The sequence below is a fragment of the Maniola hyperantus genome, chromosome 2 (assembly GCF_902806685.2).
Source record: "Maniola hyperantus chromosome 2, iAphHyp1.2, whole genome shotgun sequence".
NCBI classification, from domain to species: Eukaryota; Metazoa; Arthropoda; class Insecta; order Lepidoptera; family Nymphalidae; genus Maniola; species Maniola hyperantus.
Window position 1 is genome coordinate 473885 of NC_048537.1, and position 26721 is coordinate 500605.

The window sequence follows — 26721 nt, forward strand, 5'->3', positions numbered from 1 at the left end:
ATGATGATCATGAAGTTTATCACGGACTTTTGCAAAGTACCTAATGCCTGCTTCTATACAACATACAATACTTATCAGCGTGCGTGTGTGTGTGTGTGTGTGTGTGTTAGTAAAGTTAAGTAATAAAATAAAGTTTATTTATACGCAGTAAAGTCTCGAATCGCCGCCAGGGCGGGCGGTAAATCAAGTCTTAATAAGGTTTTGGTGTCCCATTCCCGCCCTAATTGGAAATTTAATATGTATTACAACAACTTCTTCATTTTCTTTTAAATTTTAATTGCTAATTATACTAATTAATAATGATGCCAAGGAATACGCTGATAGCTTAGTGGTTAGTACGTCCGCCTCCTAATCGAAGGTCGGGGGTTCGATCCCGGACCACCACCTATAGACGCCTATAATAGCCGGATACCCCCGATCGCCAAGCTTAGGCAGTTGCTTAGCATAAAAGTCGGCCCACGCCCGTTCGATACCCTCATTCCGCACATTGTCTTGATAACATGACTTTTAAGTCCACCAATCACAACAAAGCATTCTACCCTGTCCCCCGCCTACGTTTTACGATTTAGTTTTCGTACAAAACCTTGTATAAGCGTACCTACTCTTGAGGTTGAACTCTCTGTGGTGCAGATGCACTAAACAAATATAGCAAGTGCTACATGAAAACGCTTTTCACATGATTTTTCACATGCTACCTATGAAATGGTCTCTCGTATCGTATCGTATCGTATCGTAGTACTGTATACACATTACCTGCCCAGTTTACAGCGTGGTTTAACGGCCTTACCGGGATATTGGGCTGCTGAAATATGACCCGTGTTGCCCCGAAATAAGTGTTGTTTATGACCCGCTGCTTAATTTCCTACTACGCTTGCGGTAAATCTAAACTTAATTACAATTGATATAACGTCCAAATTAGGTTGACGTGGCCAACCCAAACAAGTTTGTGCTAAGAGCCTTGTAGCATAAGTTTTAGTATCAGATTATTAGTTATGTTCAGGTTAAGCACAACGCACACCAGTTTTTTTTTGTTTTTTTATTCAGATACAAGCTAGCCCTTGACTGCAATTTCACCTGGTGGTAAGTGATGAGATGCAATCTAAGATGGGAGCGGGGAGCGGGCTAACCTGGAAGGAGTATGGCAGTTTTTATTAAGCCCATGTATTACCAGAGATAATTTATTACAAGTATTACCTCTATGTACCTGCCTATAATGATAAAATGAATCCTGACTTGTGCATCCTATTTTGCTTTACTAGGCGGATGGTCAAAGTTTAACGGTAATCGTATCTTAACTCTAGCCATTTATCATGCAACTGGCCTTTACAGTACATCGTCAGTTACCTACCACGGTGCTAACTGTGAAATGTTGCCATGATAAGTCATATGATTGCAATCAAGGGCTTATCATTGAGAAAATAAAAATTGAGCTTTTTCCCTAACTTGGCTCCACTAAAGATCGTTACAGACCTACAATACAATATTTATATAGACGTATTTTATAATTAGCGTTCCGTACCTCAAAAGGAAAAACGGAGCCCTTACAGGATCACTTTGTTGTCTGTCTGTCTGTCTGTCTGTCAGTCTGTCAAGAAACCTACAGGATAGTCGGGTGCGATCCCAGGAGACGTGGGTTCGGTTCCTGTCGGTCCGCAATTTTTGATATTTATTTAACATTATTTATATAAATGACGTATTAAAAGGTCAAAATGTCGCCGACACATTTCCGTAAATAGGTCGAATTGTGTCTATTCATCTTCTAAACTTATACACGCTGTATATAAGGGTATTGCGCTACCAAAGACAACAAGCCCTAGTCTTTGTCTCGATATAATGGGGACGAGCTCTTTGACGCCACACAATAAGCGATCAAGTTGCAGCATATTTCCTTATACAGAATGTTGTTATAAAGGATCTTTGTCAGCTATGATAATGGGATAAGATAAGGAAATAAATAAAGACTTAATAATAATAATAATAATAACGCTTAATTGGAGGGGAAAGGGGAATATTAGTCAGCAATTAACTTGACTAATATTCTTTTGTAAAGTATTGTTATAAGTGGCGGGAATGGCTTGGAATATTACAATCTCATTAGGTCCCAGATTCAGCGACGTCGCATTAATTTTCAATTTTAATATTTCACGTGGGGTCCTTATCATCTCCTGCCGTATTTTATGTCCTCGTGTGCTCGTATTTCACTTTTACGTCACAACTCAGAATATTATCTTTTTTTCTGAGAGTTTTTTGGCATAAAATATTTCGTATACGTTTTAAATGTATTGGTTTGGACCATAAAGAAGCATTAAGAGAATTGGTTTCTAGTATAAAACTTACACTGCTGATTACTTATAGAAGTAGGTATTATAAATTATTATTGATTATTATCAAAAGTTAATTTATTTCACGTCTGGCGGGGGTCCCCACGACACTAAGGGTGAGATCTATAGAGCGCACTCTGACTTAGCTTAGATTATCTCTCACATAAATCTGTCTCGCCTTAACTCAATCTTGTCTGAGCAAAGTCAAAGTGCGCTCTACAGATCTCAGCCTAGGTGTCTGTCGATGCATGACGTGATTTCTAAGAGGTACTATTTCGAAGAAAATATTAGAAACTTTAACATAAAGATCTTTTATACCTTTACTACGTAATACTATTATATAGTCTGTGCCTTTACAACCTATTATCTCCCAAAGTCACCATGATCCAAACAAACATCCAAACAATCGTTCTTCTCTGTGTTGCTGACAATACGCAGATAAACTTTCAGCATTTTAGGGTTCCGTAGTAAACAAGGAACCCTTATAGTTTCGCCATATCCGTCCATCCGTCCGTCCGTCCTCGGTTCTCAGAGACTATTAGTGCTAGAAATCTGTAATTTGGCCTGGGTATAAATATTAATCACGCCAACAAAGTGGTTAAATAAAGTTTTGATAAATATATTTTTTTAGGGTAGCTCCCCTACATTAATTTTCTCGTCTACCCCAGGGTGTAGGGTAGTGTAGGGTAGTGTAGGGTATTGTTGAATAGGTCTTTTAAAAATACTGTGGGTGTGGGAACATCATTTTTCGATTTCTAGATCCGTTTGTAAAATAATGATGTTTTAAAGTGCTAATTTTTATTAGAGTCAAGTGTCGTCCCCCCCCCCCCCCCCCCCGTCTATAAGCCAAATGGTAGTATATAGGAACGTGAAAAAATTCACAGCAGTAGTATATATAAGTATAATCAATTATTTGCGATTGAATTGTGACTACGGAACCCTACACTGCGCGTGGCCCGGCACGCACTTGGCCGGTTTATTATAAAACAAAGAAGGTCTGGCACGCGCTAGCTCTCTCTCTAAAATTGAAACACTGAAATTACGCCTGGAGCTCGAGTTTGTCTCAAAATATGAGTTTTCACATTAAATCCGAGGCATGCATTAAGAAGTTTTGAAGCGAACCGTTTCCGAGCGCGCCTCGCCTGTTTGAAATAAAGCGCTGCCAGCGCTGAATTGTGCAACGTTGTGATGTTGGGGAAGAAACATACTTCACTATTCTATTGCATAGTAGATAAATAAAATTACTTCTCACTTGCATTTAATTAAGGGAAATATATATAATATATATATAATATTTTTTAAAGAATATTAGCCATCTTAGATGACTAATATTCCCCTTTCCTCTCCAACTAAGCGTCAGGCTTGTGCTAGGAGTAGGTACGACAATTATAGTGCAACGGGCGGGGTTTATTTTATTTTATTTTATTCGTTTTTTGCAATCAACAGCGATATATACAATATAATTTTACATAATAACAGACTGAAAATAAGGCCAAATAGGATTACAATTTTTTACAGATTACTTAAATAGATATTAATTATAAATTTATAACAGTACGTTTGATAATTTAAACAAGCTTTACAATAATATAATAATATGAAAATATAACCGAAACCGGTTTGAACCGTCGACCTTTCAGTTTTCAGTCCACTCCTTTACCGGTTGAGCTATTGAGGCTTTATAAACATACCAGAAGTGAAGTTAAATATTAATCACGACGCACAGAGGTTATCGAGAGTTTTACCTTTTTATAATAACCTAACTGCAATATTAATTTGATTAGGGCACAATAATTGCTATTGCAAACACTCAATCAAAATGGCGAGATAAACACAAAAAGCATTTAACAGTCGGTCGAGTCTCGAGTCGGAACGAGACTGGCTTAAAAACCATCAACCGTCCGTATTTAGGTATACAATCGACTCAAGATGGCTTTCTCGCAACAGATCACGTGTCTTCCGTTTCAAAAGGCGGCAATTACAAGTACGATAACAGAAATAATTATTTTGCCGTCCGTAACGGCGACTCATAGTGGCACCTAATAAAATAAACTGGCAGAATTTTGAAAACTCAATTTTTTAATTGAAAATTGTACTTATTTTGCTTAGCTTATGCCCGGTTATTCGTCTGCGTGGACTATACAAATTTCAAACCCCTGTTTTACCCCTTTAGGGATTGAATTTTCAAAAATCCTTAGCGAATGTCTACGTCATAATAGCTATCCGCGCGCCAAATTTCAGCCCGATCCGTCCAGTAGTTTAAACTGTGCGTTAATAGATCAGGCAGTCAGTCAGTTTCCTTTTATATGCTGTAGATAGATAGATGAAGTACACAGTAGGCTGTATGGAATAGAATATCGGGTAAATGGGATCCAAGGCTTTGCTGGCACACACGCACTCTTTTGTCACATGCCGTTTCCTCGCCGCGCCTCGACTGTCGATTCCAGCACTGAATTGTGCAAGATTTTTAACTTCATTAAGAAGTCTTTTTTTAATTGAGAATATTACAATAAAATTTAAAGCTAGCCTTATCTAATTACTACACAAATCATGCCCGCGTGAAATGGTGTCAAAAATACTGGCTACATTTCCGCGCTGGACAACCAGGCTGATCCTTTGCGTAAAAAATGATCCAGCCCTTCTGTCACCAGATGAGGCTATTAATCGCGGTGAAATGTCTCATAATTTTTTTTGCAGTAAGACTCCATGGCCTCAAGGTCTCCATAGCAAACGGAACAAAACTGTAACTCTCGAAAAGATAGGCATATCTGCTTGCGTATCCGTTTTCAGCTGGTTCTGCTGCGGCTCCTGGTCTTGATGCTGTCTCCCTGATATGACACGGGGCCAATGTGTCGACGCAAGTTGCGTTTTTCCTGACGCCAGCTGAACCTAACTTCACAGGGTACGTTTTATTTGTGTACAGACATTAAAGCCATCGTAAAAGATACACGTAGGTACAACGATATGCGGAACCACCCTTACACTTAAACCGTTAATTTTGACCACCCATTAAGGGTGGGACCTGCAATTTCTAACTTTACGACTTCTAAAATGTGTTATTTTGGCGTAAAACGTACCTTAAACTGTTCCGTTGTGTTACTATTAGCCGTGATAGCCTAGTGGTTAAGACGACCGCCTCCTATTCGGGAGGGTGGGTTCGATCTTGGACACCGCAAAAGTTCAATATCACTTGCTTGCAAACGTAGCGAACGATTGTTTGCTATATTATGTTTTTCACTTTCGACGCGAGTGTTCTCGCTTTCGCGCTCTTTAGCGTCTTGGATCAGTTTGATGATTAGGTATATAGATACATATTATAGTAATTTTCAAAGTTTGTATGCTTTTGCTTTGTGATTTTTTACTGGCTGCTATTAGGTATAGTACGCGACAGGTCGAAATGGCAATCGGGGAGGAACACAGCCCCGCGCTAACCGGGTGCAGAATATCACATAGGTACTACATGAATGTGGAATGGTACATCTCTAATTCGATCCGACTTCAATATAATAATTTTAATAAGTTTTCAGTACGTCACTTCGTTTGAAGTGAGTTTTTTCTATAATTTTTTAACCGAGCTGATTTGCGTAATTCATCTTCCAATATTTACTAAATCTGGCAGTAACTTTTAACCAGCTGCAAAAAGAAGTCTTTTATTGACGAGTATATTTTGTTCGTTATTGGAACTGGCTGTAAACTAAATTGTTTATATTTAAATATGTTCTTATTCTTATTTTTTCTAAGAGTTTTTTGTTTTACATTCGATGACATATTCACTCACTTCAAATATATATCTCAAACAGGACGTCCAAGTTTTTCTTTTTACTGATATTTTTCCTATAAAACCCAACACGTTATCAGCACGAAGCTCTAGGGGTAAATAGAAGTTGAAAAATATTAATGGAAAAGTATCGATGGGAAAACTGGTGTTAATTGTCCATTGTTGCTTTATTTGTTGCGTACATCGATGGTTGTGAACAAGAAAAATTTTTTCTTTCCTACTTGGAAGTTTAAAATGCGAAATTATTTCCTACATGTGGACCTGTGGTTCGTGTTGATGGGTATCCAGAAGGAGTAGATATACGACCGCTGCATCAATTGAGGTGATTCTGTTCGTCATGCTTTCGCCCTGCGGTGGACTGTGCAGGGTACATAGTTGATTGTACTGTGAATATTCCACCTAAGATGAATAGTGAAGATATTGCGTACGAGGTGCACTCTGACCGTCTGAGCAGGTATCAGCTCTGGCTTATGGTTAGGTCACTTCTGTCGCATAGGCATGAATCAATTGAACTTGAAGAATCATCAGGTAGTTTAGGTCTTAGTTTTTTTTTTCTCATGTTAATTTTTTTTTCTTGTTCCTGTGTGTTAATATTTTTATGTTAAGTTTTTTTTGTAAGACAATTTAGTTTAAAGGGGGATGTTGGAACTGGCTGTAAACTAAATTGTTTATATTTAAATATGTTCTTATTCTTATTTTTTCTAAGAGTTTTTTGTTTTACATTCGATGACATATTCACTCACTTCAAATATTATATCTCAAACAGGACGTCCAAGTTTTTCTTTTTACTGATATTTTTCCTATAAATTCTAAATATCCCAACAAGAGTTATATAGGCAACCGAATCCCTCCATAGGTCCCTTTCCATTGTGATTTGACTACGTTTTGTAGTACTCGTGCTCGGGGAAAGGTTGACAGCCGCTGTATTGTTAGCGTTGAATTGATTCCTCGGCACGGAACCGCTCTTGAGCCCTTCGCTCTAATCACAATTCCGATCTAGTTTTCAATTGACTGGCTCTTAGAGTAAATTGTACACGTGTCCCGACAAAAACTGTACAACTCAACACTATTTTTTTTTTTTTTTTTAAAAGATCATTAGTCATGTTAAATGACTAATATTCCCCTTTTTCCTCTCCAACTAAGCGTGAAGCTTGTGCTAGGAGTAGGTACGACAATAGTGCAACGGGCGGGGTTTGAACCGTTTCGGTTTTCAGTCCACTCCTTTACCAGTTGAGCTATTGAGGCTCTAGATATTTATACGTACCTACAGGATTTCATGTCAAGTTGACGACCTCCCTAGCGCAGTGGTACGCGCTGCGCTAGGGAGGTAGCTGACTGACTGACTGACTGACTAATCACGAAATCTCAGGAACTATAAAGCCTCCAAACTTGAAATTTGGAAGGTAGGTTCTTTCTAGGACGCGACGTAGGCGTCAGCTTATATTATAAATTCGAAACTGTGTTTGTTTTTTGGTTTGTCCTTCAATCACGTCGCAACGGTGCAACGGATTGACGTGATTTTTTGCATGGGTATAGATAAAGACCTGGAGAGTGACATATAGGCTTACTTTTTATCCCAGAAAATCAAAATGTTCCAACGGGATTTTTAAAAACCTAATACCACGCGTACGAAGTCGCGGGCCTCAGCTAGTTATTCAATATTTTTTTAAATATTAAACTTACGTAAATAGGTCCTCTAAACTCAAATCAAAAACTACCGTTTATAAGCCCAGAACTTTTAAGCTCCTTTCTCCTAACATTGCGTCCTCGCTCGCTAAGTCGGGGGCCTCGAGGGCCATTGTTCGCGTAATATCTTGTTTGGCCGATCCCCAGGCCCCCGGGCCCCCGGGCCCCCTGGCCGCGTTCATTGCCCAGACCAATTACTGCAGTCTACAGTTGTTGTGCTTCCGTATGAATGGCATTTGTTTAGTTTCAAGTACAGACTGACAGACTGAACAACTTTGTTTTATAATAGGGTATTTGTTTTGGCTTATTGGCTGGTTATTATGATATTCTGTTTTGATTATGAGTTATAGTTGATTTACGATATTTCATTTATTTCTCATAATATTCTGTTCATTATTTCAGTTCAAATTCAACGCGTTTATCAGTCATCAACATTTTCGTTTTGATTTTCCAATGTAATATGATTAAATTTGCAGAGATTTGTGGCGTGCACTCAGCCTATCGACTCACACTCTATGGTACTTGCGATACGTTAACGTAATTCGAGTAGTTTCAACACATCACGCCTCCATGTACGCTTAAAACTTTACCATAGTTTTTTATTATATATATAAATTTTATCTAAAAACTACATACCAAATCTATCAATAAACGTATTGACGTTTCTTGATAGATTTTACTTATATGTAGTTTATTGTAAACTAGCTTATGCTCGCGACTTCGTCCGCATGGACTACATAAATTTTAACCCCTTATTTAACTCCCTTAGAGGTCGAATTTTTAAAAGTCCGGGCTTAGCGGATCCCTACGTCATAATAGCTATCTGCATGCCAAATTTCAGCCCGATCCGTCCAGTAGTTTGAGCTGTGCGTTGACAGATTAGCCAGTCAGTTAGCATTTCCGTTTATATATTGAGACTAGCTTATGCTCGCGACTTCGTCCGCGTGGACTACACAAATTTCAAACCAATATTTTACGCCCTTAGGGGTTGCATTTTCAAAAATCCTTTCTTAGCGGATGCCTACGTCATAGTAGCTATCTGAATGCCAAATCTCACCTCGATCCGTACAGTAGTTTGAGCTGTGCGTTGATAGATCAGTCAGTCAGTCACCTTTTCCTTATTTAGACTAGTGGATACCTGGCATGTGCTGCTACGCTAAAAAAGAATGTGCCTAATGCATTGTTTAGTAATCTAATACCATCTTCGCATAATTGCCTTTCTAATGAAATCGGTTAAGAGCACGTCGCGTGTCGCGCGTCGGTTGGATGGTTTCAAAGTCTATAACGGATATAGGTAGAAACATTTTTTGTGTTTTATATATTACTTTTAACGTTGCAAATGTACGATTTCCCATCGAATATGTGCAGATCATTAAGTGCCAATACTAGTGATCTCATCTTCACAGGATGAAACTTATAAACGGAATCCCGCACTCCACCGCCCCGGGGATACGCTTAAAACTTTGATATTAAATTTTAATAGGATTATACAAGTTTAATACGTGTTGCAATATATCTTTCCGGATTTTCGGGAAGTTTAAACCGCGGGAAACCGTTTTACAAAGGCTTTTTGTTCGTGGCTTAACGGAATTTCATAATCTACGAGTGCTAGTGGTCTACTTCGACGTATTATGTTACTAGCTTATGCTCGCGACTTCGTCCGCGTGGACTACAAAAAACTTCAAACCCCTATTTTATCCCCTTAGGGGTTGAATTTTCAAAAATCCTTTCTTAGCGGACGTCTACATCATAATAGCTATCTGCATGCCAAATTTCAGCCCGATCCGTCCAGTAGTTTGAGCTGTGCGTTGATAGATCAGTCAGTCAGTCACCTTTTCCTTTTATATATATAGATTAATCGTGCAGTTCTGTCACAATAGGAAACAAATAATTGGGCAGTTCAGTCTAGGGATAAATTTACCGGAACTTCACGTGCGTTTTGCACTAAAAATAAATAAAAACCGGCCAAGTGCGAGTCAGACTAGCGCACTGAGGGTTCCGTACTACAATCGTATTTTATCGTCATTTGCACGATAAATCAAAAACTATTATGCCTAAAAATAAATAAAAATCTGTTTTAGAATGTACAAGAAAAGCCCTATCATAAATGCTTGGTATAGAATTATCTTACTTTGAAAGTTGAAAATAGCAATATTTGTTCGTGACCACAATTTTTTTGGGTGATGTAACCACAATTTTACGGTTTTTGAGATGCTGTAAGGATTCTAACGGTACCCCATACATCCAAATCTGTGCTGGTATTTAGAAGTTATGGTAGTATAACGAAACTAACATAATATTATATAATAAGTACATGAACCCTGTAAAACATTACACTCTTTTTGCTGTACAGTCAAAATAATTACTAGCTAATGCTCGCGACTTCGTCCGCGTGGACTACACAAATTTCAAACCCCTATTTCACCCCCTTAGGGATTGAATTTTCAAAAATCCTTTCTTAGCGGATGTCTACGTCATAGTAGCTATCTGTATGCCAAATTTCAGCCCGATCCGTCCAGTAGTTTGAGCTGTGCGTTGATAGATCAGTCAGTCAGTCACCTTTTCCTATTATATATTTAGACTAGCTTATGCTCGCGACTTCGTCCGCGTGGACTACACAAATTTCAAACCCCAATTTCAACCCCTTAGGGATTGAATTTTCAAAAATCCTTTCTTAGCGGATGCCTACGTCGTAATAGCTATCTGCATGCCAAATTTCAGCCCGATCCGTCCAGTAGTTTGAGCTGTGCGTTGATAGATCAGTCAGTCAGTCAGTCAGTCACCTTTTCCTATTATATATTTAGATTATGCTACCGCCTCTGGCTTAAGACATTTCAGCGTTATTATAGTACCAGGGTACTATGACTATTCAGAAGTAATATTTTCCATGTTTAATATCCTCCTACCTCCTACACTCCGCAGCACTGTAACGCAATAACACGGCGGAGTGACGCGGAGTGACGCGGAGTGCACGTAGGTCACAGCAAAAAGGATACACCCTCAGAGGAGTAACGTAATAATCTCTTCACATGGATGACTTCCTTTGAGATATTATCCGTACTGCGTACATACTAAGTAATTTTACGTACATTCACTTCATTTATACACGCTGAAATTTTAGTGATTGTTTTCCCGAAGCGAAATGATTTTGTCGTGGTATTACAATCGATTTATAAATATATAAAAATATTAGAGTCAAAAACGTCAAATTTACAATCGAGAAAAACAAAAATCGAATGAGACCTCGAACCGATAGTGATACCGCGTACGTGCAGGCTAGTTTATGTCGTATTACTGCGCGCGAGAGCTTATTTTGCTCTAAACTTTTTCACTTTATTGGCAGCGTGGTTCGAGTGGATGTACCTACCTGCTATTCACGTTACTTCTAGGGCGTTACTATTGTTTCTCACACTTTCGAGTTGTCGATTTTTTTTAATTATTTCAAAACAAAAACATTTTTATTTTTTAAGTTTAACTCAAAATTTCGGTAGTACCTACTACTGAGGGCAAATCGTTCTGCCGCGGGAAGACAACCACTAAAATTTCACCGTGTATACTTCTTCTGTCAATATGTGTATCCAATTACCAAGAGGCAGCAAACTTGTCAAGCATCGCGTTGTTCTAGGATGCCTGAAAGTGATCCGTTCTTAGAGATAAGCCCTTATTTTGTGTATAATTGACTAGCTTAGGCCCACAATTTCTTCCGCGTGGACTGCAATTTCAGACGCCTATTTTATCCCCTTAGGGTTGAATTTTCAAAGATCCTTTCTTAGCAGATGTCTATGTCTATAGCTATCTGGATTCTGGATGCCATCTGCCTGATCCGTCCAGTAGTTTGTGCTGTCCGTTGATAGATCAGTCAGTAAGTCAGTCCTTTCCTTTTATATATTTAGATTTAGCACGCAGGTAGCTTGAACGACCGAGACGGACCTGGGCTTTTTGAATCGCAAAAAATATAATAGAGAAAAGTTTAAAAAAAAAACCAAATTTTCCATAATCTACAACGTCAATTCAATTTTCTGGAATATAAAGTTCTCAAACCCAATAAAAATAAGCGTTGGATATGAATCTTCTTTTTTGAAGTCGGTTAAAAATAAGATATCCTGCGCGTAGCTCGTAACGTAATAATCTCTTCACGTCGGAACACCACGAGTCTTCCTTTGAGATCTAATTGGTTAAAAGCAGCCCAAAATTATCCTTAAAGCCGTATTCATAAAGACTCTTTTCCCTTGGCTTAGTTAAGATGAATTCGCGATACCTACTACCGGGTTAATTAGAGGGATGGCTCGAGATAGCATGTTTACGAGCTTGAAATATTATTTAATGTCAGCTCACAAAGAAGAGTTCGTTTCAACGGATAAATTGTCAACTCTTTTCCATCTTTATACCTTCAGTCTGTGGTTTATTGTAGGCTTTGTAGGACTCTTTGTTCCTTTTTATTGTGTCGCCGAGCTTTTAGCTGATTAATTAGTGAATTAAAGAACTGAAGCTTGAATGACAAGAGTAAGAGCCCTAATAATTTTAAATGCATATTATCAAAAATTGCGTAACCGGCAGGAATCGAACCTGCATCTTCTGGGTTCGCGCCCGATGGCTTGACCACTAGGCCACGGTTTCGCTTACTGCCAGTGACGAAATTAGTGATAAAAAAATAATAAAATAAAAATAAAAATAAATCATTTATTGTTCCAAAGCATTGGTACAAGTATAAGAATATTTTTCCGACATATCATCGCGACAAAAGACTTCCTTAAGTAATAATTTATAATATTTAAATTTTAAATACTCATCTAGAATTTATTTCTTAGTAGGTCAAGTAGGTAGGGGAATTTTTAACAGTTTGTACTAGGTATTCAAACTTTAAATAGTACAAAATCATTATCATAATAACTAACTAATTAATTACAACTTTACTACTTGGCTTAAAATTACCCTCGACCCCCAAACTAGGTTAACCCGTGTCATGGGGTCAGATAATATGTATGTTCACCTACTGAAGCGACTGTTTAATGCCATCTTTGCAGTTATCGAATTTCGAAATTAGATTGCATTAAACAGTCGCTTCAGTACTGAGTGAACATACATATCTTTAATTTCGTCACTGGCAGTAAGCGAAACCGTGGCCGAGTGGTCAAGGCATCGGGCGCGAACCCAGAAGATGCAGGTTCGATGCCTGCCGGTTACTCAATTTTGGATATGTACCTATCTATTTAAAATCATTTAGTAATTTCCTCAAAGCTTGAATGACAAGAGTAAGAGCCCTAATGCACTGGGACGCCATGGCGACGTCGCTAGCTACGTAGCCATGGCTACCTCTGGCACCTATCTTAGCCAAATAAGTAGCGCAACAACACAACAGTAGCGAACAGTAGTGATGCTGGCGATCAGTTGGCCACTGAGTGACGGATGCCGGCGACTTCCTCTGCGTGGATTTAGGTTTCTAAAAATCTCTCTTAAATTTTCTGGGATAAAAAGTAGCCTATGTCACTCTCCAGGTCATGGCCCAACGGTTTAACCGATTTTGATGACATTTGGAACAAAGGTAGCTTACATCCCGGGGAAATACATAGGCTACTTTTTATACCGGAAAATCAAAGAGTTCCCACGGGATTTTAAAAAACTTGAATCCACGCGGACGAAGTCGCGGGCATCCTCTAGCTTTATCTAAACTAAGCACTTGGCGCTTAATGGCAGAGCGTTAGGGTTCCGCGCTAATCTGCGGAATTCCAGCTATTTACATAATTCTCTCTGGGCGGGTTAATGTATACAGTATTTACTTGTTCAGGGTTATATAGCTTAAGAGTAAGTGTTGATTCCAGGGGCTTAGGGTAAGGCCACAACACTGCGGTGCGACATCGCATTGTAATATTGTAAATTGATTCTTGAAAAGAGCAACCGCCGAGTTTCTTGCTGGTTCTTCTCGGTAGGAACGGCTTTCCAAACCAATGGTAAATTAAACTAAGTAGTTGACGATTCAAAAGCACTTCTAAAAGTTTATTTGAATAAAAATCTATTCTTTTCTATTCATTGCAAAAACGATGCAGCACCGCAATGCGATGCGTTGACGCAACGCAAAAATTTCATCGCTTACGGCATGGTACGAGAAAACTCTGACCATTAATTTCTAGTGAGCCATGGACCACACTACACGTATCCGTACTTCGATCAAGAAAACACACACACACCACAGAGAAGCACACAGAGAGGTGTGAACACCGACATGAACGGTAATACGTCGTCACATCGCAAGTTCGGTGCGGCACCGCATCGGAAATTTGCACAGCAATGCACTGTGCGACGTCGTAGATTTTTACAACCCGACGTCGCATCGCAGTGTTGTAATCTCAGCTTTACTTTCACACTTTCATAATATTATTTTAGAGAGAGCCAGCGCATGCCAGACCTTTCACATTATATAAAAGCTGAAAGTTTCTCGTATTGTCCCCAACACAGGCAGGGAGGATCAGTGTTTATGAAGTCTTGATAATGGTGGCTTTGGGAGATATCAGGTAGGATGAAGGTGTAAAAAATAAAAAAGTATAAAGTCCAATTTTTTAATATATTTTCTTCGGACTAGTATTATAAATCACAATCGTGATGCAACGTTAACAACTCAATAGATAGAAGTAGGCACGGCTGGAATGCACCACAGGGCGTGCCGCTAGATGGCGCCAGTTAACGCCTGGCTCTCGTTGGTGGTGACCTCGGTGACGTTGCACGGAGCCGCAGGCTTGATGGGCGCCGGCGCCGCGGAGGCCTGCGCCTCGCCTTCCGTCTCGTTCTGGCGCGGCGGCTGGCCCTGGCCCGGCGGGTTGTTGCGCGGGCGCACGTACCGGTAGCCGCCGCGATACATCGGCCGGGGTCCACCGCCGCGCCGCCCGCCGCGGAAGTTACGGCGGAAATAGCTACAAGCGAATTGATTCCTTTTATACTATCTGTGTTTGTACACTAAAATTAAAAATAATTTAATAAATTAGGTACCGAACATAATATTATTATGTACCTATACAAGAGCCAATATAGTTCTACAATAATATTTTTGGGGTCGGTGCCAATTAGCTGCGCGAATCGTCTATAAATACTTCATATTTTTTGACCATTGATTTTATCGAAATAAATATATTTTTCGGTAATAAAATATCGGTCGGTTGATTATAATCTGGTGATCTCGCAGGGACTAGGGGGCCCCTATCGGTTGTGGGGCCTGGACACGTGCCCAGAGTGCCCAGTGGTAAAAAGGGCCAGAGAATTAGCCACATTATTAGCGGGAATAGTTACCGCTGCGGTGCCCCGCCGCCGTCCTGTCCCTCGTCTCCCTGCGCGCCCCCCGAGCTGGGCAGGGGCCCGCGCCGTCCCATGCCGCCCCTGCGTGGAGCCCGCTCGCCGCCGCGTCCGCCTCTTAGCCAAGGGTAGTATCTGCGTAGGAAATTGTAAGTTCAATGTGAGTAATTGTGTTGTACAGAATCTACTTGATGATTATTTATACTAAATGATAATTTAAATGTATTACTATCCCTTTCAAAATGCTCCCTGCCGAAAAGGATAGCACTAGATTTAGACCTGTCCGTCCATAGGTAGATCTTATACGGACTTGCTAACCACTAGGCTATCAGCGAACTCCTTGTCGTCATTATTAATTACTAGCTGATGCCCGCGACTTCGTTCGCATGGAATTACGTTTTTAGGGTTCCGTACCTCGAAAGGAAAAACGGAACCCTTATAGGATCACTTAATTGTCTGTCTGTCTGTCTATCTGTCTGTCCGTCTGTCTGTCAAGAAACCTACAAGGTACTTCCCGTTGACCTAAAATCATGAAATTTGGCATGTAGGTAGATCTTATAGCAGATATTCGGGGGAAAATATGAAAACCGTGAATTTGTAGTACCTAACAACACACAAAAAAAAATTAAATTGGGGTCATGAACTAATAATTACTCAATTCAATTTTCGAAGTAAGATAACTATAATATCAAGTGGGGTACCTATCATATGAAAGGTCTTTGTGCATTCTAACACAGATTGTTATTTATTTTTATGCATAATAATTTTTGATTTATAGTGCAAAATGTCGAGAAAATACGACTGTGGTACGGAATCCTCGGTGCGAGAGTCTGACTCGCACTTGGCCGGTTTTTTACTAACTGGCGTGGGTATCCTCGCCGCCTGTCGGCAGCGTAGGGCGAGCCTTTGACTGGGTCGCCGCCGACGCCGGTCACTGCGGCCGCCTCGTGGCCCTTCTCGCCGGCGACCACAGCGAACTCCACAGCCTCGCCGTCGCCCACCGAGCGCACAGCCTTGCGCGGGTTGTTCCGCGCGATCGCGGACTGATGCACGAACACATCCTCCTTAGTGTCATTCCTTTGGGTAGCAAAAACAATTCACATAAAGGCGGGTACAGATTGCTGTAACGTAACATGCAATGTAACACGCAATGAAAGAATTTACCGTTCACATTGTCGCAATGTATCATGCAATGTAGCAAAATTCCCATAGTGTGGACGCCTTGCGCGCACGAACCGTGCACAGTACGCGCACGAACAGAGCATTTCAACTCGTGCGCGCCGCGATCCGCCATTTGTCGGTTTTTCGCCGAACACAAAGGGGCGCGCAGCGCGCACAAAGATGCGAGTACGTACGTGCTCAGATCGTGCGCACGCTGCGTCCACACTTATGAAATGCTCCTTTCATGTTACATTGCATGTAACGTTACAGCAGTCTGTACCCGGCTTAAGCGTTAAGAAGACGTCCCCTCCATTAAAATATGGGTACCTTCAAGTCTAGAGTGAATAGACATGTTCTCGGCAAGCGCGCTCCATCTTAGGCTGCATCATCACTTGCCACCAGGTATGATTAGGTATTTGACTCCAATTTTTTTATTATTTTATTATAAACTAGAATAAAAATAATGACGTAAATTGAAAAAACTAATTAAATCGATCAAATAACAAAAACGTTATAAGCATTTAAATATTTCTGATTAGACAGAGATAGCGATACAGCAGTTTGACGTCACACCTACTAATGCCATAGTAGCTTCGTGCGGTTTCATACAAATTTTCGTTTCGCGAGAAAGGGATAGAAGACCCTCCCACTCCAAAATTAAAATGCCTGTAACTTTGTAAATCTTTGTTGGATTTTAATATTTTTTTATTGTACGTCATTATTTTCATTCTAGTTTAGTGTTTATCATAAAGTAATAATATTTATCAAGTTCAAAAGTAGGCAAATACCCAATTGCAGCCAAGATATTGAAGTTTTAATAAGAGCATCCACAGAGTTATTCGCAGACTCCACTCAGTAGGATGGGCATTCCAAACCAGTGCTAGATCACTTGATGATACATAAAATAAAAATCTTTCCATTAGGTACTTTGCTAAATTACACTCATGCAAATTCAGCATGTAACTTTCTCTACTTAATCTTAATATCTAGGTATATGAATTTTAAAAAGAGAGAACTGACCGACTGACTTCAAGATACAGTTCATACCTTTGGATCTAAACACCTGAGATTTTGGACGTATAGTCCGCCACAGGTTGAGATGGCAATCGGGGTGTGGGGGAGGACACCTCCCACTCCCACACGTCACCAGCACCGGGTTAGCGCGGGGGCTATGTGGGTGTGCGGGGCGTTTCCCCCCCGAGTGCCATCTCAACCTGTCGCGTACTATAGATTCTCTAAGAAACACACTAGAACAAAAATGAGATTGTAAAAAAAATATATATAATTTACCTGTTGATGAAACCATATCCACTCTTGACGTTAAACCACTTGACAGTGCCCGTAACTTTCTCAGCTGAAAAGAAAATTTTCATTTTTTTGATATTTCTTTTGAATCACTTAAATAAGAAGCCATTGTGTACTTTGAATCTGGCCTTACTTTTAACAGCCGCCATATTTTATTTCCCACTAGTAAAAAGAAGCCTATCTCACTCTCCAGGTCTTAAACTATACCCATGCAAAAAATCAAGTCAATCCGTTGCGACGTGATTGAAGGACAAACCAACAAACCAATAAACCAACAAACAAACACGCTTTCGCATTTATAATATTGGTAGTGATAATATAGTTAGTGAGAGGCCATATTATTTTGCTAAAGAAATTTCTATTACATACCTAAGCTATTTATTAATGTTGCAATGGGGAAGAAAACTGTCAATCAATTCCGCCTAGAGAGTGCCAAATGTTTGTTACAAACGAACTGTCACTCTCTATAGAAAGTGTATCATTTTGTACTTTTTGCGATGTAGATCGGACATCGTACTTCCAACTTCTTTGAGATCGGATTATGGGTTGCTGTCCCAACCCATTTAGACTTAGACTTAGACTTTGGATGTAAGGAAATAGTTAGGTGCTTCCAAATGTCTAAGCGATATAGGTACTTTTTCAGTAAATAGAATTATAATATCTTGGGAATAATTAATATATTACCGTGACATAGGAAAGATCAAAAGTACACAATGGATGAGCTGATGACTAATAAATTCATTTTAGTTTGGGTATACTGACCCATTGAATTATTTGGAAATGCTTACAAATTCATAAGTAAATATCGCTCGAATGACGAATCGAACCCATTCCTTGTTATGCGCTCAAATCAGTGTACAAAATGCATTGAATTATAATGTACTAACGTAACAAAATGGCGGTATTTTGCAATTGTGAACGGAAAAGTATAACAAAGCGCAAGCGACTTGACTGTCAAATGTTTAGTGACCTTACTAGAATGCTAGAGGAAAAACCAGACCTAATAACCTAAAACATGTTTAAGATGCAATTATGTATAGCTCTAAAATAAAATCAGTTCACTAGATTATCGATTAACAGATAATATTACGTTGTATGAAACTAGATGGCGGAATTCCGCGGCCGCCGGCCGGGCCAAACGATCGATAAGAACGCTTGGTTAACCTGCATACAATAAAAAATAAAATTTTCATACAATAAATAATTACTTATTTTGAGTTTACAATTTTAGTGCTAAAGTATTATATTAGTAAACTAGCTTATACTCGCGACTTCGTCCGCGTGAACTACAAAAATTTCAAACCCCTATTTCACCCCCTTAGGGGTTGAACTTTCAAAAATCCTTTCTTAGCGAATGCCTACGTCATAATAGCTATCTGCATACCAAATTTTAGCCCAATCCGTCCAGTAGTTTCAGCTGTGCGTTGATAGATCAGTCAGTCAGTCATCTTTTCATTTTATATATTTAGAAACTCGAAACATGTAAAAAATTTAGAAGCCATATGCTTTTGAAACACCAGGACGCGCGTAAGCATTTACCAAGATGGCGAATTGATACTTACCAATGACCTGCTTTTGTTTTTGCTGAGGTTTTGGTGTTGGTTGCTGGTTCTGTTGGGGCTGCGGCTGCGGCTGCGGCGCCTTTTCGATGTCGATGTCAGCCATGGTGTTTTTGGCGAACGGCGATGGGGGCTAGATGGTAAATTCCGCCACGACCTCTCCTCGATGTTCACCCGCGTCGATCTTTACAAGTGGACTGACCACTGACACAGTCAATGTTGCCAACTCTTAAAAAAACGTTTGTCGCTACGACGCCTTCGAAAAGTCGTCAGATGTCACCGGAAAAAGTTAAAAGTCGCTGAAATCTGAATAGAAAATCACAATTTTTTTTAACAAAATACTTCAAAAGTCGCTCGAAAAGTCGCCAAAGTGTTGTGAAAAAAGTTGCTCACGTCTTCGAAATATCATCAAATCTAGCGACTAAGTCACTAAATTGGCAATACTGTCTATGGCTAATAATTATTTGACACAATATAGACTTTATTCATAACGAATTAACCTCAGAATAAACACCTGTAGAAGAAGACCTAATAATTGCGATTCTTACTGTTAAAGCAAGATAGCTAAATGCATTTAAGCTCTTATTAGAACGTGACAATTGTCCTTATCACCGTTGCCACTTTTTTGTTTGTCAAGATATAGGTAGTAGGTAATTACCTATTTGTTGTCTTAATTCTAACTTATCTTTATTTCGTATCCATAAATATTAGTTTTATGAGTGGCTACCATACAAAAATACAATACAGGAGGTACAACTGTAAGACGTGATCTCCATTAATACATTTATGGGTAAAAATTTAACAACAAAGACACTTCAAAAGTCTCTATATATTTTTGTCTTTTATTTAACTTGTCATTAGATATTGCAGAAAATAATGGCAAATAAATACTTTATACCACCAAAAACCAATTTAATGTGAAATTACAAGCATAAAAATGTATATCTTGCTATCATGTCTAAGCAAATGACTACAATAATGTAAACAGCGCCATCTATTAACACTATTGTGAAGTTATGTTAAAAATACTGATGCCCATTAAAATTGAATAAGTAATTTATTTTTTATGATATTTAAATCTAATTTTATTATCTGTTGTTCAAGTACAGGATATAACTCAAAATATAGTGTCTGTCAAGAATCCAAGACTCACGCACCAAAAAAAATCTTCTTCAAATTTTTAATAATTCTAGTACAAAACGGCTCCCATTTTGATTTTTATATTTATTTAATTATTAGAATCGGTCAGGGTTTAAAATGTGGCCACTTCTGAAACGGCACGGCTAATCAAAAGCGGCAACACAAAACAGTGCTGTCAAAGTGTCAAATGACAATTCGCAATCAACCCGTAGTAGGTACAGTGCGACAAGGCTATCTTGGCGCGTGGTGAAAATCGGAACTAACGTTGCCGTCAAGTGTCCCGTTTGTTCTTGTTTGAATATTCTAAGCCTTTGTTATCCAACAGCGCCCCCCTCTCAGTGTCATTCAAGTGCCAAGACAGCCTTGTCGCACTGCAGTCACTTCGCGAATCGCGACGTACGCGATAAGCAAGCCTCTAATGGCTTCTCGGTACAAAACAAATGCGAATGTGTTTAAAAAACAACTGATTGAACATTTACAAAAAAAATATCTAAATTAATATGTTAATGTGACCTCCCTACGAACTAGTATTTTCAACCGTATAAATTTTCTACTGTTCTACGATTTTTTTACTACCTACCCACATAATTTTGTTTTGTAACATTAATCAGTAGGTACCTACCCTTATTATAAATTCGAAAGTGGGTTTGGGTATCTATGGATAGTCTTCAAAATGATATTGAGGTTTCTAATATCATTTTTTTTTCTAAACTGAATAGTTGCCGAGAGACTAAAATAAGAGAATGATAAAACTAAAAAAATATAATATGATGTACCTACTTACATTACCATGCAAACTTCCACCGAAAATTGGTTTGAATGAGATCTAGTAAGTAGTTTTTGATTTACTTATCGTACAAAATGTCGATAAAATACGATTGTAGTACGGAACCCTCTGTGCGCGAGTCTGATTCGCACTTGGCCGGTTTTTATTTTCCTTCAGCGACATTTCCTTGGAACGTAAAATGAATGTAAAGCAACTTATAACGAGGCTCGGAGAAGGAAAGCGGCTAAGCGTAATCGAGTTTCGATAGTAAAACAATTTCCTGGTAATTTTCCTGTTTCTTGATCGTGAGCCAAGCAACATAATTTATTTATTTTTTATTTATTGTAGATACTTGAAATGCTTACAGCTAACGCCACCAAAGCGTATTACAAGTTAGATTTATGACTAATGACTTATATTAGATAGATTATAGAATAGAATAGAATAATGTTTATCGAGGTATCATATCATATAGGTGGTACATGGTGGAGGTCGTCCTGTAATTAGTGATTTGGAAACAAAACTCCAACTTAAAACTCTTAAACTTGGGTTTAAATAAATGTTTAAATACTGCTGCGTTCCAAGTTTCACGATGACCTGACCTGGCGCAGTGGTAAGCACTGTGCTCTTATTAGTGGGAGGTCCCGGTTTCGATCCTGGCAGGGGTTTGGAATTTTATAATTTATAAATTCTGGTCTGGTCTGGTGGGAGGCTTGTGCCGTGGCCTAGTTTTTTTTAAAAAAAAGATTATTAGCCATGGCCCTTGAGTCAAGGGCCTTGGACTAACATTCCCCTTTTTTTCTCCAACTAAGCGTGAAGCTAGGCTCTGTTACCACCCTACCGGCAAAGCCGTGCCGCCAAAAGTGATTTAGCGTTCCGGTACGATGCCGTGTAGAAACCAAAGGGGCATGGGTTTTAATAAAACTGCCATACCACTTCCAGGTACTGTTTCCCTGGAGTGAAGCGTATTATAACAACGGCAAGCATCAAGTTAATCATATCGTGTCGGTTGTTTATGTCCGCAGGTGACACCGGTCCGGTCCGGACGCCGTGCCCGGATAAATGACACGTCATCCCGGGATTTACGGCTTGCCGGAAACTTTCCAATTCAGGTTATTTCTCAAACAGAGGTGAAATCGGACGAAATCGCGATTGTGATTAGAGAAATGAAATATTTTCAGCTACAAAGATTTTTTTTACAATTCTAAGAGACTGTAGACTTAAATATTTGATACTAGCTTATGCTCGCGACTTCGTCCGCGTGGACTATACAAATTTCAAACCTCTATTTCACCCCCTCAATGGTGGAATTTTCAAAAATCCTTTCTTATCCTTTCATAGCTATCTGGAAGCCAAATTTCAGCCCGATATCCATTCAGTAGTTTGAGCTGTGCGTTGGTATATCAGTCAGTCACTTTTCCTTGTATATATTTAGATCACCGTCACCCATTCCTATAATAATAAATTTATTCATAAGAAAGCAGGTGACATAACATGGTTATAAAATTAGTTGGCGAGCCTTATGCATTCTACCTTAGAATATTGGGTGTATGAATATTTAAATATTTCATTACAGTTAAATTTTTAGAAACATGTAAGTACATATAAATTACAAAATCTTTAAAATTATATAATTCAGAAAGTAAATTAATTAAGTCATACAAAAACAAGAGAAAAAAAATAGAAATAAAAACAGTCATTTAAATTTACATGTCATACAGAGGGGATACCTAACTATTGCACTACAAGACCATAATTTATTTCAGTCATCTAATCTAAGTCATCAGATTTACATTATTTAGAAAGAAGAAAAAAGTATTGACAGATGGACTAAGAGGTGATCCTATAGGGGTTTCTTTTTCCTCTTGAGGTTCGGATCCCTAAAAATGATTATAATCACAAAGCTTCGATTGCGTCGAAGCTTTACTTTACTTTACTATTAGATATTTTTATTACTGACCAAACATTTTTGTTATCGACATCAAAAGCGGCGCAAAATAATCCGATTATGAATAATCATCTGTCTGTTCCCACAGAGCTCACAATCGGAATATAATTCACCGCTTTGTTTTCAAAGGAAACAGTATAAAAATGTAGAAGAAATTGCTTTCTGAAATTGGTACGATCGCGTCCCGCCAGTGCTTTGCTTTGGCATCGGTAATAAAATTTGTATTAACGAGCTTATGAATTTATGGCTTTACGAACTTTTCTCACGGCTTTATTTGCGTAGAGTTAGCTTAACAGATTTTAAGTTTTATTTACATGTTATATATTTCTAGTAATTTTACCGCTTCGGAGAGACGGCAGAATACGCATAGGCGGGGTTCCATAGCCATGCCTGTTGCTTTGTCTAAGAAACTTCTCCCTACATCTATTATTATTTTAAAACCCGTCAATTGCGATTAATTAACATAGCGAAATTAATTGAAATAGCAATAATGCAATTTAACACCGAAAATAATTTTAACCGTGGATGACTCCAAGCAAAGCATAGGTTTCATTTGGTATACCTATCGCCTTAACAGTCTATACCTATTGTATATGCCGGCCGTAAGAAACGCTGACGGAATAGATTGCTATAGCTATAGGACGGACTTCTCAAGGACCCTCAGAGGCACAGAGACGTGTCCTAATGACGCGATGCCCTTTGAGCATTAGCCCGTGAAAATTGACGAAGGGACTCACGCGTGGTGCAAGCTATAGGAAGTGAACTCAACCTTTTTACATTATTGCCCAGAAAAGGACTGTAACGTTTTCAGGGTTTAATTTAATTTTAATTTATTTTAGGGTCCGTACCTCAAAAGGAAAAACGGAACCCTTATAGGATCACTTTGTTGTCTGTCTGTCTGTCTGTCTGTCTGTCCGTCTGTCTGTCAAGAAACCTACAGGGTACTTCCCGTTGTTCTAGAATCATGAAATCTGGCAGGTAGGTAGATCTTATAGCTGACATTTGGGGGAAAATCTGAAAACCGTGAGTTTAGGATTAGATCACACAAAAACAAAAATTGTGGTCATGAACTAATAATTAGTATTTTCAACTTTCGAAGTGAGTGACTATATCAAGTGGGGTATCATATGAAAGGTCTTCACCATTCTAAAACAGATTTTTATTCATTTTTATGCATCATAGTTTTTGAATTATCGTGCAAAATCTCGAAAAAATACGACTGTAGTACGGAACCCTCATTGCGCGAGCCTGACTCGCACTAGGCCGGTTTTATTTATTTAAAAGGACAATCAACAGGTTACAAAAAAAAATTAAAACTCCTACACCCATAAATCAATAAATACTATTTTGTAGACCCACTTAGAGATTGCCACAGCTTGCGATGAGAAACTAGATAGAAGGAGAGAAGAAGAAGGAGAAGGGTTCGATGTCTGAACAGATTTGGATGTATGGGATATCATTCAGGAGGTGGACAGGGCTTAGTTACCTAAAATTCAAAGAGGCGCCTTTAAATAGAGAAGCTTTTCGCATGATGACCTCCAAACTTAGTTTCGAAGAAGGCACGCGATGATGATGATGATGATATCGTTAAAATCCTTAATAGCTAGCAACGATTGGCGGTTCTTCTAGTGCTGCAAAGGTAACTTAAAATCAGGTGACCCACGTGCTCGCTGTTTTTTTTTTTAAATCCTTACATCAATCCGTGACACTGGCCATGCCTTTTTTGAATTCAGTATGGAAGAGCAGTAGGGTTTTTTAATTACTGAGTACTTGTTTTCCTTATACCTTAACTAGCTGACCCGCCCCGGCTTCGCTCGGGTGGAATTTAGAAAATCAAGGAGGGGGATGAATTTCTAAAAATCCTGAAACTCGTATTTCTTCATTGTGACCGAAAACCCAATACCAATTTTCATGGCAAATAACTTGAAAAATGACGGACTTTCATAGAATTTTCATCCCCTATTTAACCCACTTGGGGGTGGAATTTCGAAAAATCCTTTCTTATTGGATACCCTACGTCTTTACAAAGAACACACCCTCAATATTTCATGTCTCTAGGACCAGTAGTTTAGGCTGTGGCGTTGATATATAATATGTCAGTCAGTCAGTCAGGACTTTGAATTTTATATAATATATAGATAACTAAGTTCTATGCACCCGCACAATCAATAAAAAGTTCCTATTCTATGTCTGTGTGCTCGACGTAGCAATAGAGAAACTTACCTCTTGAAACTTCTATAAATAGTGCAGATTGAAGAAAACTCCGTTATTGCGAGTACTGTCGGCGATGTTCGGGACTTTGTCCTGAAACGTTATCGATCGAATAGCGCCATCTAGTTCCATGTTTTTTATCATACCCATATTGCCATCTTTACTAGTTACTTGTGAATTGCTTCCTATTGGCTTTTTGTCTTGCGTGATTATTTGATTGATTGAATGAAACGCCATCTGCTTGCAACTGTAGCGACCACCACAAAGTAATGAAATTTTTTGTATAGAGATACTGTTACAGCTCTAAAAGCTCATGACTTACGGATCCCAGTCAGCCCTCGCGAATATTACAATTGTCGCTCCGTGGGAACCTTCGGGTGGCTCGAGCCTGAATATCCGGTGACCCTGCATAAAATATATGTCTCACACTTACACGGGCTTTTGTTTCCATAATATCGTGACGTGATGGGAAAGTTTCCTCGTACGAAAACGTGTGCTAATAGCCAGAAAAGCTTTTATCACTACTAAGTATAGCACATCAGTACCCATATTATTTTAAATGTGAAAGTGTGTTTGTTTGTTGGTTTGTCCTTCATACACGGCGCAACGGTGCAACGGATTGATTTTTTGCATGGGTATAGATAAAGGCCTGGATAGTGACAAGGCTACTTTTTATTCCGGGAAAATCAAAGAGTTCCCACGGGATTTCAATAACCTAATTTCACGCAAACGAAGTCGCGAGCATTAGCTAGTCCTTCATATTGTCTAATCGCAAAATTACATAATAACACTACGACGTACACTATCTATCGTACTGGAGCTAAGTAAGTACGGTGGTTTTCTCGGTTGAAATGCATGGAAGCCGTACGTACCTATTAGTTAACTATTTGTAATCTTTTTTTGTCTTCATGCTTTGTTTTTTTGTTGTGGTTTTTTTTATTGTTTTGTTTATGTACGTTTGTCTGGTGTTGTTGTGTGTTGTACTGTGCGCTATGGTCCCAAATAAAAGGTTATTTATTTATTTATTTTATTTATTTATTTAAACACATTGCCGCAGCCACAACTGATCACGAATCTCCTCTCAGAATGAGAAGGGTTCAGCCCAGTCTGGCCAAGGCTTGTCCGATCCACACAATACCAGACTGGCCAAGTGTGGATTGGCAGACTTCACACACCTTTGAGAATATTATCTCTTAGGCATGCAAATTTCCTTACGATGTTTTCCTTCACCGGTTTAATGCAAATGATATTGAGCCTCGATAGCTCAACGGTTAAAAGGAGCGGACTGAAACCGAAAGTTCGCCGATTCAAATCCCACCCGTTGCACTGTTGTCGTACCTACTCCTAGCACAAGCTTTAAGCTTAATTGGAGGTAAACGGGGAATATTAGTCAGCAATTAACTTGGTTAATATTCTTTAAAAAAATTGCTTAAAAAGATTCACAGAAATTCTAATAATTAGGACTTCTGTGATTATATTTATTTGTCCCTTAACTAGGCCTCGTATTTTGTACGTATACAAACTTATATATAGCCTATGCCCGAACGTGCTCAAGGACTTATCTT

General features: G+C 38.9%; 2 protein-coding genes across 2 annotated transcripts in view; one reads left to right on the forward strand and one right to left on the reverse strand.

The window, feature by feature from the left end:
• LOC138403626 (cell adhesion molecule Dscam1-like) overlaps positions 1 to 26721 on the forward strand; it is a 117483-nt gene that overhangs the window by 50905 nt on the left and 39857 nt on the right. The window lies entirely within an intron of this gene.
• Positions 14332 to 19301, reverse strand: LOC117988965 (Y-box factor homolog). The gene is made up of 5 exons (XM_069505642.1): positions 19095 to 19301; positions 17518 to 17581; positions 15928 to 16143; positions 15064 to 15201; positions 14332 to 14690 (listed from the first exon to the last, which is right to left on the reverse strand). Exons 1-5 carry the CDS (start codon positions 19195 to 19197, stop codon positions 14447 to 14449), a joined length of 765 nt encoding a protein of 254 aa, XP_069361743.1. The 5' UTR covers positions 19198 to 19301; the 3' UTR covers positions 14332 to 14446.